The 15,883-nt window shown below is 38.2% G+C and overlaps 1 protein-coding gene across 2 annotated transcripts in view; it reads right to left on the bottom strand.

The window, feature by feature from the left end:
* Positions 1-2,054: 2,054 nt before the first annotated feature.
* Positions 2,055-15,883, bottom strand: part of AGPAT5 (1-acylglycerol-3-phosphate O-acyltransferase 5) — a 50,678-nt gene continuing 36,849 nt past the window's right edge. The window contains exons 6-8 of one of the 2 annotated variants that reach the window (XM_024250487.3): positions 13,817-13,975; positions 6,531-6,654; positions 2,055-4,557 (exon numbers count right to left, since the gene is read on the bottom strand). In XM_024250487.3, coding sequence (XP_024106255.3) covers positions 4,332-4,557; positions 6,531-6,654; positions 13,817-13,975 — 509 coding nt within the window. In that variant the 3' untranslated portion in view covers positions 2,055-4,331. 2 annotated transcript variants of the gene reach the window in all.

Here is a 15,883-nt window from a genome sequence, read left to right as displayed (position 1 = left end):
AGATGCATTACTTTTAGTGGTCAAGCTACGCTGTGGCATGGGGTTTGTGATGACAGTGAGATGAGATGATTTCCGCAAGAGGCTTAGGGCACTGCTTGTCTAGTATCACAACAAAGTGAACCTTTAAAATATTACGTAGTATTTAATAGCCATATTTGGCAATACAACATATATACACAACATGTAAACTTTATCACATATATATGAAATAACTTTTTATCACCAATTTCTGAGATCCATATTTTCCTTTATTGCTGAATTAATGAGGCACCAATAATCCCAAAAACATAAGTCAGAATTTATTCTGAAAATACCATAAAGAGACAAAAAGTTAGTCAAGTATTCTTGCCTGCTGGAGACACAGAATATCAATAGCACCTTTTTAAAAAAAAGACATGAGTATTTATAAAATTGCAGAACATATCTTATATATTCACATATAAAATCATGAACCAATAATAATCCAGATGGAAAAACTGATCTGTTTCATCAACATCAATAAACATTTTATTGAGAGTTTGTTCCACATATTTCCCTCAGTATATTAGAAGTACTTCAGCTTTCTATTTGAAGTGGTTTTCCTAAAAATAACCCTTTTTTTCTGCTCAGGATAACCAGGTATTATTATAATATACATATAATAATAACAAGGTATATGTCTTTGACCTCATGTATGACTCCCCAGTTGCTACAGGAATAGATTTACTTTTCATACACAAATTGGAAAAGATGTCAAATATTGATGATAGTATCAAAGAGCTGTAGCTACTCTAAACTGAGTAAATTAGTGATTGTACAGACAAGCACTTCATAATAGTTGAATTAGAGGTTTTAAATTCAGTTAATTACATGAATATTTGACAAGTATGTGAATGTTCTAAATATTTTGACCAAAGTACTAATTTTGATTCTAATAATTGGATGTTACATAGTCTCTATATAATGCCAATTATACTAAGTGATAACATAATTTCAAGTTCTTTAATCAAAAAGTGTGAGTTACTCGTAATGAAAACTGGCCCAAAAGGAGGGAAAAAAATCTTGTTTATAAAGCAAGCTATGCAAAACTACAAGGACATTGCATTGTAGCTTTCCACCAGATACGGAATATCTGCCAAGAAAATATTTCACTCAATCTTCAGTCTAAACACTATTAAAAACAAATTAAGGTTAAAATTATTTTACTATACGCTTGCAATTATACACACAAAATACTGCTTTGGTAGACATTTCTCTCTTTTCACATTTTTTGTGGTACATATCTGGGAGTTACTGTTTGTCTATAATAAGCAAATTTTATATTTCTATATTTCCTTTTCATTTTCTAAGAGATGGGGTCTCGTGCTGTTACCCAGGCTGTAGTGCAGTGGTATGTCCATGGCTCACTGTAATCTCAATCTCCTGGGCTGAAGCGATCCTCCCACCTCACCCTCCCGAGTAGCTGGGACGACTACTCAGTGTACGCCACCATGCCTGGCTAATTTTTTTAAATTTTTTTGTAGACAGGGTCTTGATATGTTGCCCAGGCTGGTGTTGAACTTGGCCTTATTTCCTTCTATGATCAGTCTAGTTAGATCACTTGATTGACACAGACCTATTCAAAGAATATAATTATGAACAAAGGAAAAAATAAAGCTTATGTAACCCATATTAAGCAAAATTGTTGCCACTCTAAATTTTAAAAATCACATGGAAATGAAACATATGAAAAACTATCAGTATGTATGGTGTAAGAGTTAGCCAGATCGGCACTTTTATTCACCAACTTAGTTAATGTCAGGCATTTGACATGTTTCACTGAGATCACTTAATGATTACAGAATTGCCAAGCAAATTAACATCGGCCATGCATCTTAAAAATTACAGATGAATTTATACAACCAAACAAATATACTGCTTAACAGTTTTGATCATTTTAGTGTATTTTTTAAAACTTTGCTGAAAGCTTAGGGAAAAATATTGTGAAGAATGCAGGGCCAGTCATTAAGCCTATTTTATGTACCGGGAGACTGTTGGTGAATTTTAGGGTCAAAAAATGTTAAACAGCACAGCCATTAGAGACAGTGAAAGATTTTATTTTTTTTTTACTTTCATCCAAACACACCCTTTTCTGAAAAACATAAAAGCATGCACATCGATGGCATTCTTATAAAGAAAAATTAATAACTAAGCTGTAAATCAATAATAATACAAACAAAAGTTTAAATGATATGTGAAAAGATTTACAGGTAGGTATACGGCTCTTAATTTTAGAAAATAATTCAAGTCAGTATCAATACAGGTTAAGGAGAAGCTTCCAATTTTCCAAACATTTTGATACAAAATTTTTTTCAACTACTATATTTTATAGACCTTTTGTGAGAAGATTAGTATAGTTCTATGAAACCTAACATTCAAGTGATCTTATGTAGGTCAGGCTGCCTTGTTAAAATGAGTTAGAATCCACACAATTCCAACAGTATTGCCTCCCAAAGTTCAAATTTAGAACATATCCATTATATTCAAAATATGTTACTGTACTTAACAAAGACATGGAATTGATCTAAATTTTACTTTACAGGTAAGAGAAAATTACAATTCAGCATGAGGAAACTTTTCATAAGTTTTACCCATGCCCCCATTGATTATTAGGCCAACTGTATCCTGAGTGTGCATGGATGTGTGCATACATTCTAATGTATACAAACCAATTCACACCACACGACTCTTCAAAGATGATGCTTGAAACAGTTTATTCTCTGACTTGGGAGAAGCAGTGTAACAGTCATTTAATTTTCCCTTAATCATTATTTCTTTCATTTTGCTTATCATGATCCAATTGGTATGTTTAATGTGGGCCATTGATATATTTTTGCAACAAAAATCCAGTAGCAGTAAGCAGAAATGTCAACTTAAAGGACTATGAGGAAATCAAAGTTTAAATTAGAACACAAAAATAGAACAGTTCACACTGAAAGGTCTTCTCCCATGGGATATATTGTTCCATGGCTGAAAATCGTGACCTGGCTCCTGGAACACAGCTCTTGCTCTAAGGTGATACATATTAATGTGTAGCTCCACTAAACCTAATGGGAAATAAACAAATTCGTTCAGTCCTGATGAATTAAGTCTGTATTTCACTAGCTTGAGAAGGTGAATTTCTTGACACAGACAAATGCAAAATGCCTCTGCAGTAGCTGGTGAAGCCCACTCACAAGGGCTTAAAGAGTTCAACTCTGAAAGCGGGCGGCACACGCTGGCTCTGCATTTCTTCCTAGCAAGTCTATGTGCAAGCCGCTGAGCAGCACCACTGACAGGATCCAAGGCAAGGACCAGAGCCCAGTGGGAATCCACCACACTACACAAACGCGACTTCTGAATTAATATTCTGTTAAATCAAAGAGAAGCAGGCAAAAGGCACATGCTAGTAAATCTAGGCAGAATGTCTGCAGGCTCTCATCACCTTAAAAATCTTGTGAACTTGGGGTCCAATCAAGGTTCATACCGACTCTTTTGATATTAAAAAAAAAAAAAAAAAACAGAAAACCTTAATGTTTTCAAGCACTTATGGCACAGACATAGGGAAGTACTAATACCGTAGCTTAAATCTTCAAAAAGCTGGGAAATTTAAAGTTCTGCTATAATGAATCAGAGTCACAATTTTAAACTTCGTTCTCATATTTTATACCATTTTCTGTGTGTACAGGGTGTGCAAATTAAGCAATTTCAATAAATATTAGAAATTTATTTTGCAAATATAAAATGAGTAAAATCAGCTAATAATGCAATACAATAAAATTATGTGCTAAACAGAGCTTTTTCCCCATGAATACTTTTTACCCTTTCCTTTGAACATCCTGACATTTCCTAAATACAATTTATTTCACTGACTTGTAGAAATAAGCAAAAGATGAAATATTAGCTAGCTGCAAGATACTAAATACTTTAGTAATAAGAGCTTGGAGCTGTCAAGTTGTAATAAATTGAAAATAACAGAGAAAGTGAAATATGCTGCAAATTAATGCTCAAAAATGCAGCCATCTGACTTACAAAATACACAATCCTCCCAGACTTCTCAAGCTGTCATTAGTTCATAGGAAATGGACAGAGCAGGAGAAACTCCATTTAGCTTTTACCCTTCCAGCAGCCCCGATGCTAAAGTTGTATAACCAGGTATGTTTGCCCAAGACCATTGCATATCAGCTTTCGTCACAAATTCTATTTTATCCAATCTTCAATCAACAAGGCTTTATTTACACTCCTTATTAAATTCAGGAAACAATTTGATGTCATATGCAGCCGCCAAAAATAGACAATGTAGCACATCCCACTGTCTGGAGACAGCTACTTGTTTATGCTTTAATAGTAACCCACAGGCAGCCAAGTAGGGTTCCATATATCCATGTGTTCACATACAGCTTCCTTCCAGCATCGGTCATAAGCATGCCTGCAGTCAAACCACTTAAGATCAACATTGATGGTAAAGTCTTCTTGATACTTAATTTGGAATTAACACTTTTCCCAGGAAATCTTTTTCTTCTTTCTGGATCTGGTGACTCATAAAATTCTATAAGCATCCTATGGCCAGAATGAAAAAAGTTTAGATTTTAGTCACCAGTATTTCAATTCAAAAAATATCAATTAGGTAGCTATCACATGCTGGAAAAGTTATGCAGGTCCTTGGAAAATAAGGATGAATAAGTAAACATCCAGAAACTTGGCTTAATAGAAGTTTCTAGTCTTTTAAAATATCTTTAATATGCTCTATGATTAGTATACATGAATTCTATATGTAATATTTCAACAGGTGGCTTTAAGCTATTTTATGAGGATGCTTTTTGTCTTTTAAACTTTTGATAAAGTTTTACAGTGACCTGACTCACAAATGGCTAATAACCCGCTGCAGCTTCTCCTCCTTTTTACACGGAGCTCCTATTCCTCCAGAAGTCAAAGATAGGACCGGCGGTTCTTAGACAGCGGTCCCTCTGTATCCACAGGGGGCTGGTCCCAGGGTACCCGGCAGAGACCAACATCAAAGGATGCTCAAGTCCCTGATATATGAATAAAATGGCATGTATTTTAATGTAACATATGCACATCCTCCCAAATCCTTTTTTTTGAGACAGGGCCTCACTCTGTTGCCAGGCTGGAGTTGGCGCAATGATAGCTCACTGCAGTCTCAACCTCCCAGGCTCAGGTGATCCTCACCCCTCGGCCTCCTGAGTAGCTGGGACTATAGGTGCACGCCTGGCTAATTTTTGTATTTTCTGTAGAGACAGGGTTTTGCCATGTTGCCCAGGCTGTCTTGAACTTCTGGGCTCAAGCAATTTGCCCGCCTTAGCCTCCCAAAGTGCTGGGATTACAGGCATGAACCACCACAGCCAGCCCCCTTTTTTCCTGAATATTTTTGATCTGTGCTTGGTGGAATCCATGGATATGGACTGCTCACTGCACCTGGGCTGTCTCAAAAATGCCTTTATTCCCATGGAATTAGAAAGGCAGGTAAAAGAAGGAAAACAGCATAGTTAATTCATTTTCCCATCTTACATAAGATTTGTAAAGTTATAATAGCAGAACATACCCAACATAATAATCTAAAACACAAACAGAAAGGGAAAGCGCTTCTATTGCTTTATAAATCACACACCCTAGCAATAATCATTGTTTTAAAATGTCCAGACCCATTCTAAATACTTATAAATACTTATGAAATAAGCAGGACATTAAATACATTAGTCTTTTTTCTGAGAACACATTTTCATGTCAATATATGTAGATCTTACTTTTAAATTTCTTCCACGGGCCAAAGTGGTCCTGAATGGCTCGCTTAATAAATTACATCATGCACAGTTAAGAGTCAATGAAAAATAGAAGCTTAAAGTTTCATTGTTAACCTATTACACTTGTAATCATTTTCACCTGGTAAAGTTAACCCAGGAGGGTTAATTAAAAACACTGTACTGTAAAACAAGGAAAAGAAGAACAATGACAGTTTCTTGAGAAGAAAATATACATGAAGAGAATAAAACAATTGGCTAAAATTTCTGAATATAATTAACCACAGAAGACATTTTGGATATAACGCTGTCAACTGCCCCTTCTATTTCCAACAAATATAACAGCATCATGTCCACCTGCACGTCCACATAGTCCTCTACCCCTCCCTTGCTTTTCTGCGCACACTGGCCCAGCAGCTGGACCTCACACAGTAACACCACTTTATGTGACCTGAGAGGTAGGTCCAGGCATCTGACACTGGAAAGTTTTTTTGTGTGTATGTTGTTGTTTTTAATTTAATTTGCTATGTTATCACGTAGTATTGTCCAAGAAATACTATCAATGAAAGTAGATGGGCCCACTGTAACAAGTTCTTTTAGAGTGATTTGTACAAGTAAAGTTTAGAACACGATCAGACATGCATAAAATTTGATTTGAATTTATAAAATGTATTCTTGAGACAATATAACCATTTACATTGGTTTCAGATTGTTGACTATACTGAAATCTAGTTGAACCGAAGTTCCGGAAGTGCTGGAACTGTTGTTACTCACTTATCTTTGATTTCGAAACGTTCATGCAGCCATCTTCTCATATGTTCTTGTTCTTCTGGGACATCTTTTTTGTCGATACGATCAATGTGAATATGAATTTTTGGACATTCTTTGCAGAGAAATTCTAACAAAGAACAAAAATAATTCTTTTTTTACTATTTTAGAACTCATGGTCATATAAAGTAACAATGAAGGTAATAGGACAAAAAAAGTTGTAAAATGATGAAAAAGTACAGATTCCTTAGGAAAAATAAACAAAAGTTTAAAAAAAAAGGATTATAAACTGGTGGTTGGGGGTTTCAAGCTGAAGTAGAAGAGCATGTTATAATTTCTAAGTCGACTACAATTACATAAGTCATTAAGTTAAATCAATAGTACCAAATGTTATTTTTCATGTGACAACTTTTAGTGCTATAGACAGCCCAGGAATAGGAAGGGGGAGCCTCCTCTAAGTCCATACTCACCTCTCTGAAGGGACCCCCAAATGCCTACCACCACCAGCCCCCATCCTAGTGTGTCACCTGTCACCATGGTGACTGCTGCCTCCTCACCAGACTGCGAGCTCCACAGGGGCCGAGAGGAAGCTGGTCTGGTTCACGATGGCACCTCTTGACCTGGCACACAGCTGGGCACTCACAGGCACCTGATAATCCTCAACTCTGCTCGTCGCCTGACACACAGCCACAACAAACAGGGGAGCAACTGCCCCTCCTCTCTAACTTGGCCATTGGTTTCTAATCATTGCCACTCCTTGCTTTCCTGACACTTGCCATATTTTAACATATTATATAATTGGTAAAAGAACCAAAATTCTTACTGTGGAATAGCCATGAGCCCTGTAAACAACTATAGTTTTTAAGACTTGCTAATTTGAAAAAAGGAGACAGTCTTTTTCAGCCTCGACTGCACAAGGGATGACGCTATTATTTATTCCAAGAAAGAACTGAGCCTAGAAACTCCCTTCTTTGTAGGTGGCTCCCTGTGGAAAGGTAAGAATGTTAACACATTTAAGTTCCTTGCAGAACAAAGAAATATTCCTAAGATTTAAGAGCTGACTAAGGTAGGGAGGTATGCCGAGTGGGAGGCTGAGACCTTTTGCCTCAAATTGAAAATGTGTTCAAAGACGTGTTCTGAGAAATGATGAATCCTACACTCCACCGTCCGAGGAAGACTTGTCTTTGCTCTTTCAACCCCACACACTTCCCGTTTTTGCTAAGTACTCTCTGCAACTCTTCTTGACTTCAGTGTCAAGCTCTTAGTAACATGCAGCATTTAGGTGATCAAAAATACCCTGTATTCTTACACACTTCCAGGAGTAAACTGGCTTTAATAATATATGTGCAAAACACTAAAACAAATATTTTAATTTTTCATTATTTTTGTCTTAATTTTCCTACAGTACTAACATCTGAATAATCAAAGAACTGCTTAAAAAGTATTTTCAGCAGCAGAACTGTGCCCTAGGGAAGAGCACACATGGTGGAGTCAGGTAGCCTGGGTCTCCACCTCTGGGGTAACCTTGGGCAACTCTGTCGGCCTCTCTGTGCCTAAGTGTCCAAGTCTATAAAGTAGGGATAATAATAATAGAAGATTTCAAGCACCTACAGGAGTGCTTGGCACACAGTATGCACTATGTGTTAGCTATTACAGTGTTTTAGCCACAAATTACTTCTCACCCTATCTTATTTCTATTTCTGATACATAAAAAGACAGATTCCAACACCAATTTTCCTGCTTTCACTGAATTATCTAGATCTCCACCTCAACATTTCCATAATTAAGTAATCATCTGGTCAACACTGCAGATACCCGGTATTTCAAGTGCTGGCATACAGATTGTAAGGAAGATGGAACAGACTGCATTTCGAATGTCAGAAATAGAATGCTTCGTGGAGTACAGTGCTCAGGACGTGGCAGGGCCGCTACTAAGACGTCAGCTTTGGAAGAAGAGGCAGTGTTGCTGTGACAAAAGGACTCCGAAACGTGCATGGGTCCTTTTGTTTTTCCTAAAACGTACACGTGCTCAGCATGCTTTTGAGTAGGTTAATTATTTCACTCAATCTCTGCAATTCTACGCAGGCAGGGGCTGTTATTATCTCCTTGTAAGACGAAGAAACTAAGTCTCAGAGAGGACCAAGGCCCAGCGTAGCCATGGTGGGGCTGTAACAGCCAAGTCCCTAAGGTTCAGGACCCAGATAGGGACTATGAGAGGAGCATGCGACAAAGTGGAAAGCAGTTCAATGTCAAATGCCATTTAGGAGGTTCTAACACTGAAGGCAGGAAATAAGTGGTAGAAATACTTCCTATTGATTTAATAAAGTACTTACATATCCACATTTGCAAAAAGTATCTTAGTTGAGGCACAGTTCATATCACATGAGTAAAAATTACTTTATAGCGCCTTAGGGAATCTAGGAAAAAATACTCTAAGGTATTATTGTTTTTCTACCTATAAATTTCTAGTAGGCACTAAAGTATACTGATATGCTTGGGTAATAGAGAAAGTCTTCCAACTATTCGTACAGGTCACAGGTCTACTTGCTGCAGAAACCAAGCCCCATTTGCTCTGAAGGCAACACACAGGACCCACATCCAACAAGATGAAGCTGGGTAGATAACTGCTGTTAAATCACATCAATGAACACTATATAGCCTTTAAAAAAAAGTTATGGAAGTATATATACTGACATGTACAGCTGTTTATAACACACAAGAAAATATGAAGAACAGGAGATACAGACACACACAGAAATCTCATCTTTAAAAAATACGTAAAGGCACATACTCTCTCCAACATATAGACATTATAAAACAGATGATTTAAAGGAAAATATCCAAATTGGGGTTACAGCTGGACAGGTGAACTTGTGGAGATTTTTCCTTCTTCTTTGGGTTATCTGTAAGCCCCTCTTCCCTGATCCATTTGTTTTTTAGGCAGATTCTTGCTCTATCACCCAGGCTAGAGTCCAGTGGCACCATCTCAGCTCACTGCAACTGCTGCCTCCCGGGTTCAAGCGATTCTCCTACCTCAGCCTCCTGAGTAGCTGGGATTACAGGTGCCTACCACTGTGCCCGGCTAATTGTTGTATTTTTAGTAGAGATCGGGTTTCACCGTGTTGGCCACGCTGGTCTAGAACTCCTGACCTTGTGATCCACCCGCCTCAGCATCCCAAAGTGCCGGGATTACAGGCGTGAGCCACTGTGCCTGGCCTCCATATTTTTAAATATAAAAATATTAATAGAAATGGAAAGTATATATGTTGTAATATGAAAATACTGGTAGAAAAAACTTAACTAGGATCATACACAGTACTTAAATAGAATATCAAAGGTTGTCCTTAAGCACACAATTTATTACATTACACCAGCCACTTCAGAAATATATTAAAAAAAAATAGTAATCAAACTACACTGTTTCATCTCTGCTGCAATGACATCTTCCACGATTACAAGAAGCAGTGAACCACGAGAGAATGCCCAGGTGGGCTTTGATTTCTACCTCCCTTAAAATGAAACTTACACCATAAAACGGGAAGGACAAGGGACACTACTGGCTGCCTCTCTCTTCAACATGAAACCTCATGAAGGTGACCACAAGAATTCCTGTAGCATTTGTTAGCACTGCAGCTTCTACAGCTTCCCAGCTGTCACCTGCAGAGCATCCTGGTAGCAACGTGGAGTGGAGCAGAGGCCCTGCATGTTCAACAATCACTGCAGCTAATTCTGACAAACAGTGATCCCCCAGAATGCTTTGAGAAACACTGGGTCATGGCATATCAACAATCTAGCAACTTCAGAAAAAAATTCTTAATTGCATCATAAAATATGGATATTAAATAGCCTAATATATATAGAGATAATATTTAATACTAATGAAATTTGGCCACAAAGTACTTACAGTATTCCAAGTTACAGAATTTTCTACCCAACACAACTTATATCAGATTTTATATAATTTAAAGTGACTCTTAATCTAAAGTAGATTATAACCAGACGAGAACACCCATCAATTCATATATACAATTGAAAGCAGGGCTGAGCCAGTGACAGAAAACAAAACAAAACAAAAAACAATGAAAGCAGGGTTTTTCAAGCTACAGGTTAAAAGCAACACACTAGAAGGAAAAACGTGTTATTATTATATCTTATGTGCACAGGTATACATGTAGAATAATGTCTCAGAAAGCGGGAATGCTAAATCTAAAATGTGTATGCATTTGTACATCTGAGAAACATTTCCAAAGCAACTTCTACAGAGGTTTATACTGTATTGCATTCCTAACAGCAAAGTATAAAAATGCCTGTTAATACTTTAATCTCACCTACTGAGCCTATGATCAAACCTTGGGATGTTTGCCAATCTAATGGATTTAAAAAAAAAAAAGGTATCCCCTGTAGTTTTCATTTGCACTTATCTTATTATGAATGAGGTTAAATGTGAAATGTCTATTCTTGTTCTTTACTCATTTTTCTTTCTAGTTATCAGTCATCTTGTTATCAATTTGTAAGTGCACTTTACGCAAGAAGGAAATGACCCCTTTTCTATGATCTAGGTTGCAAATAATTTCCAAGTTTGTCTTTCAGTCTTGATTTTACTCTGGTGTATTTTTCCTTTAATTCAGAAATACTTTATCCTTGACTGAAGTGATAAGATTTTATTTTCTTTATGGTATCTGGGTGTGTCAGAAAAGTCAACCTTTCAAAAGGAGACAATTTGTAATGAATACACATAGGCAGTGACCACCCCAAAGCCACAGTCAGCTCATATGTAGCAGAGGATAAGCAGGGCAGTGGGAGGTTGGAACCCAGGCAATGCAACTCAAAGAGGGTTTTGGCTTCCTCAAGGCACTTACGATGCAGCTGGGAAGAGAGAAAGACAGAGCCCTGTGCTAAGTGCCAGCACTGTAACACACGCCATCAGTGCCACAGCAGTACTGCAAGAGCAGGGGCAGGAGAAGGCACAGTGCTATGCTGGGAAACGTGCCACCTGTCACTCTGGGAGAACAGTAGGCTTGGATGAGGTCAACAAAAGAGAGGGTGGTTTCCTGTGGAAAGCAGGATTGGCCACACAAAGTCTTCAACTACTGAATATGCATGGGGTGCAGAAGGACTCAGTCAGCCAGGTTCACCACGGCGGAGGCTTGACGGCACAGCGCAGGAGGAAGCGAAGGCATGGCAGAGCTCAAGGCTGGAACGCAGTCCTCCGATAGCAGGCAACAGAGGCCGGCCTTACCCATGAACTCTGCTGAACCAAGGGGTTCTTAGACAGGAGGGGACATGATAAAAGTAGCAGCATTTAAACAAGGTTATTATGGGGAGTCTATCTGTTTTTCATTGGTTATAAACACTTGTTTAATCTTAAACTATGTTTAATAAACCAATGACAATCTTGCTGAACAACTGTCTGTTTTCAAATGCAAAAATAGGTAAATAACTCCTTCGACAGTTTAAAAGAGAAAAATAGTAATATGCCGCTTTTTTATAAGAAGGGAGGGACGGTAGAATAAGAATATATACTTAAATTTGCACATACAACGCACAACAAATTAAGAAAAGTGGTTATTGCTAGGAAGGAGAAGGGAAGGCCAGGTAGCAGCGTGGAAAGCAAGGAAGACGTTTCACTGTGCATTTCGTACACTTTTAATTTTTAAACTGATGCATTACATATTCTAAAAATTTACATTTAAAATGAAAAACACCTTAGTTTTCTACTTTACAATTATTCTGTGTTATATACAATTATGAGAACAATCATCTTTCAGATATAAATATGTCAGATTTTTTTTTTCCTTCCACCATAACCAATTTTTATGCTAGCTAGCCCCCAGGCCTCACTCCTCCAGCCTCCCTCCCTAACTTTCTGCAGTAGGCAGCTGCTCTCTCTTTCAGTCAAAGAGCTTTTCTTCTAAAACTTGAGTGACCCTCATCTTATCATTATTTAACAGACTAATCATTTGACAACTATACTCTCACTGAACTTTGGAAAAATCCCTGACATCCAAAGATTACACACAGACAGTGTTAGATAATGTAACGGTGCACAGTACTACGTCTAGAAGGCCTATGTGTAAGGTTGGGCAGAATAATTTCAATCCTTGCTCACTTCTGAATGCTTTAATAATGTCTACTTTTATAAATGTTTCATTGTAGTTAAAAATATTACTCTATAAAATTTCCAAGGCACATCAACCTCAGAGGAATGCTTCAGGAGAGGGTTTCCATGTAAAACGTGCTAGAGGCTCATATTTTGAACATCTGCCCTCAGTAGATCCTACTGATACAAGCACACTGACATACATACTAGCTCAACCCCAAACAGCTGATGAGGTAAAAACACAAAGCTCATTTGGGAGGCCGAGGCGCGTGGATCACCTGAGGTAAGGAGTTTGAGACCAGCCTGGCCAACATGGTGAAACCCCGTCTCTACTAAAAATACAAATATTAGTCATGCATGGCAGCGCACGCACGTAGTCCCAGCTACTCAGGAGGCCGAGGCAGGAGAATCGTGGGAATGTGGGAGGCGGAGGTTGCAGTGAGCCAAAATTGCGCCACTGCACTCCAGCCTGGGCGACAGAGCGAAACTCTTGTCTCAAAACAAAAAACGAAAAACAAAAAAACCCGATGAAGCCTAGTGTTCTCTCTCAACCCCAGCTCAGATATTTTGAAAAGGAGACAGAAACTCCACACACTTCCTGTTTGCCTATTTCCATGTTTACATTTCTCTAACAGCTAACACTATGTTTGGTTAGTTTAACTAAGTTATCCTGCTCACTTAAAATTCTATTTTTTTCTGACAATAGCTCAAATATCTGACAATAGCTCAAAGGTTCTTAAAACCTAACATGTTTGGGGAAAAAAAAAGGGTCACACTTAACTGTATTGCTTCTTGTCACAATGACACCAAATTTAATAAATATTTTATGAAAAATACAGCAAAAAGGCAGCACTGACTAATAATGTGCACTCAGTACTGCCAGGCGCGCTCCTTCTTCACGTCTTCCTCCCTTTTACAGAGCTTTCCTTTTAAGTGTGAACTTTGAGTAGAAAGAGGCTGGATTAATAATTGGTGAGTCCATAGGACTCATACGACAGCCAAGAAACACCACACTTTGCAGGACTAATGAAATTTCAACTATTACATCTTAATAACATCTTGAAAAATATACTGGGTAAATGTAATGAAGGAAAAAAGTACACTTAACCTACTTTGTGACACTGAATTCTACATAAACATATGCACTGTATACATCGTGTGGCAGGCATTTCAGGTGCGTGAACACACTTACCCGTCATGGTCGGTGACTCTCTTCGCTGCCCTCCATCGTCCTTCCCTTCATAAACCACCGTAACATCATAAATTGCATCTAAATAATTCTTCATGCAATCAAAAGCAACGTGAGTTGCCTTTATTCGTGGTGTTAGCACATGTTTTAATACTGCAAGGCCTAGAAGTCAATTCAGTGTTGTCATTAATTAGTTACAAAACACCTCCACAATATATTGTTTAACATCTAAATTATTTTTAAATTCCCTCAAATAAACACACCAGAATCTATTAATTCCACAACCTCATATATTTAGGGCTTTAAATTTAGAAAGCACTCTCACTTGCCTTTTTCTGTTTAAATCAATATTCATTTGCTATATATTGATCAAATATCTACATGTACAAGTCACCGTGTTGGAAGTTTATGGCCTATCGGAAACGCTTCAATCTAACAAACCCTGGCAAGGGTAAATATTAGTGCCCTTGCTTCTGGCCACTGAACAAAGGTGACAGCATCTTGCCCATGGTGACTCAAGATTTCCTAGAAATACAGTCACACAGCACATGGCCTCCTGCTTCTGGCTTCTTTCACTCAGCATGGATCTGAGGTTCATCTGTGTGGCTGCAGGACTCAGTGCTTCATTCCTTTTTATGGCTGAATAGTATTCCCTTGTGTGAACAGATCACATTTTGTTTACCTATTAATTGCTTCATGGACATTTGGCTTGCTTCCATACTTTGGCTATTATGAATAATGCTGCTATGAACATTCATAGGAATTGCATATGAAGGCTGCAGGTGATCAAGCTTTTGTATGAACATACGATTTCATTCCTCTTGGGTATATCTGACATATTTTTAAAAGGTTCTTTAGCTGGGGGACTACTGCAATTATCCAGAACAAATCTCATTCATTAGGTTCCTACTAGGGTTAAGGATTTGTTCTTCTCTCCTTCCTATTACTTCCCTTTTCCTTGATTAAAATATTTACTGACAATTTAACAGAAAACAGTAGCTCTCAATAAGTGACATGAAAATAGACTACAAAAAACTAGTCTAGATTTTCTACTGGCCTCTCTTGAGGGAAAGTAGCTGACTAACGAAGAACAGCTATTACATGGTGGGACTGTCCCACACAAGAGTTTTCAAAATGCAGGGTGGTGTGGGAAAGACAAAGATTCCCACAAGCACATATCTGACTTTAGTCCCCAGGGCAGGGGCAGTAAAACTGATTCACAAACTTGCAACAAAAATCTCAATCGCATACCAAGCTGGGAAGCATTTATTTGTCAATTAAACTAGTTAACACTTCCTTCTTTGCTACTGGAGCTCATCCAACTTTATGAAGTCCAAAGCTTCAAAATATCACTCTGTGCTGTTCACTAAAACAACTAATTACTAGCATCCAAGTAAGTTAGTGATGAAATAAAGACAGAAAGGTAGTATTTTCAAAACATAAAAGGAAATGAATTATCATGAATGTTTTAAAAAAACAGCTTTGTGACTAGGCTTCTGCTCCAGAAGGCATAGATAAGGCCACACCATAACTAGAAGGGGAATGGCCAAGAGGAAGACATGCAGAGCATGCCTGCGTGCACCCACCTGCCATGCAAAGAGAAGTGGAAGGGCAGGAGGCAGGGAAAGAAAGAACATGGAGCTGGGCGCGGTAGCACGTGTATGTCTGTAGTCCTAAGTACTCAGGAGGACTGCTTTAGCCTGGGAGCTGGGGAGCGGGGGAGAGAAGGAAGAGAGGGAGGGAGAAGAATATAGAAAGAAAGCAGAAAGAAAGGAGAGAGAGAAGGAGAGAAAGCAAGCAAGCAAGAGAGAACGAGTGAGGGAAGGAAGAAAGGGAGGGAGGGAAGGAAAAGAAGGAAGGGAGAGAGAGTGAAAGAAAGAAGGAAGAAAGAAGGGGGAGAGAGAAGATGAGTTCAAATTGGGCATACTGAGGCTGAAGTAACAAAACATTCTAGAAGTAGTTGGAAATATGGTCTGTAAAATGGCAAGAATCAACCGAAGCTAAGCATGTAGAAACCATGGGAATGGATAACTGAAGTAATGGCAGTGGCTGAGAATAATAAAGGGCAGA

This window comes from Pongo abelii, chromosome 7 (genome assembly GCF_028885655.2).
Source record: "Pongo abelii isolate AG06213 chromosome 7, NHGRI_mPonAbe1-v2.0_pri, whole genome shotgun sequence".
Taxonomy (NCBI): domain Eukaryota; kingdom Metazoa; phylum Chordata; class Mammalia; order Primates; family Hominidae; genus Pongo; species Pongo abelii.
Note: the sequence above shows the minus strand (reverse complement) of the source record. Positions and strands in the feature narration are given on the sequence as shown.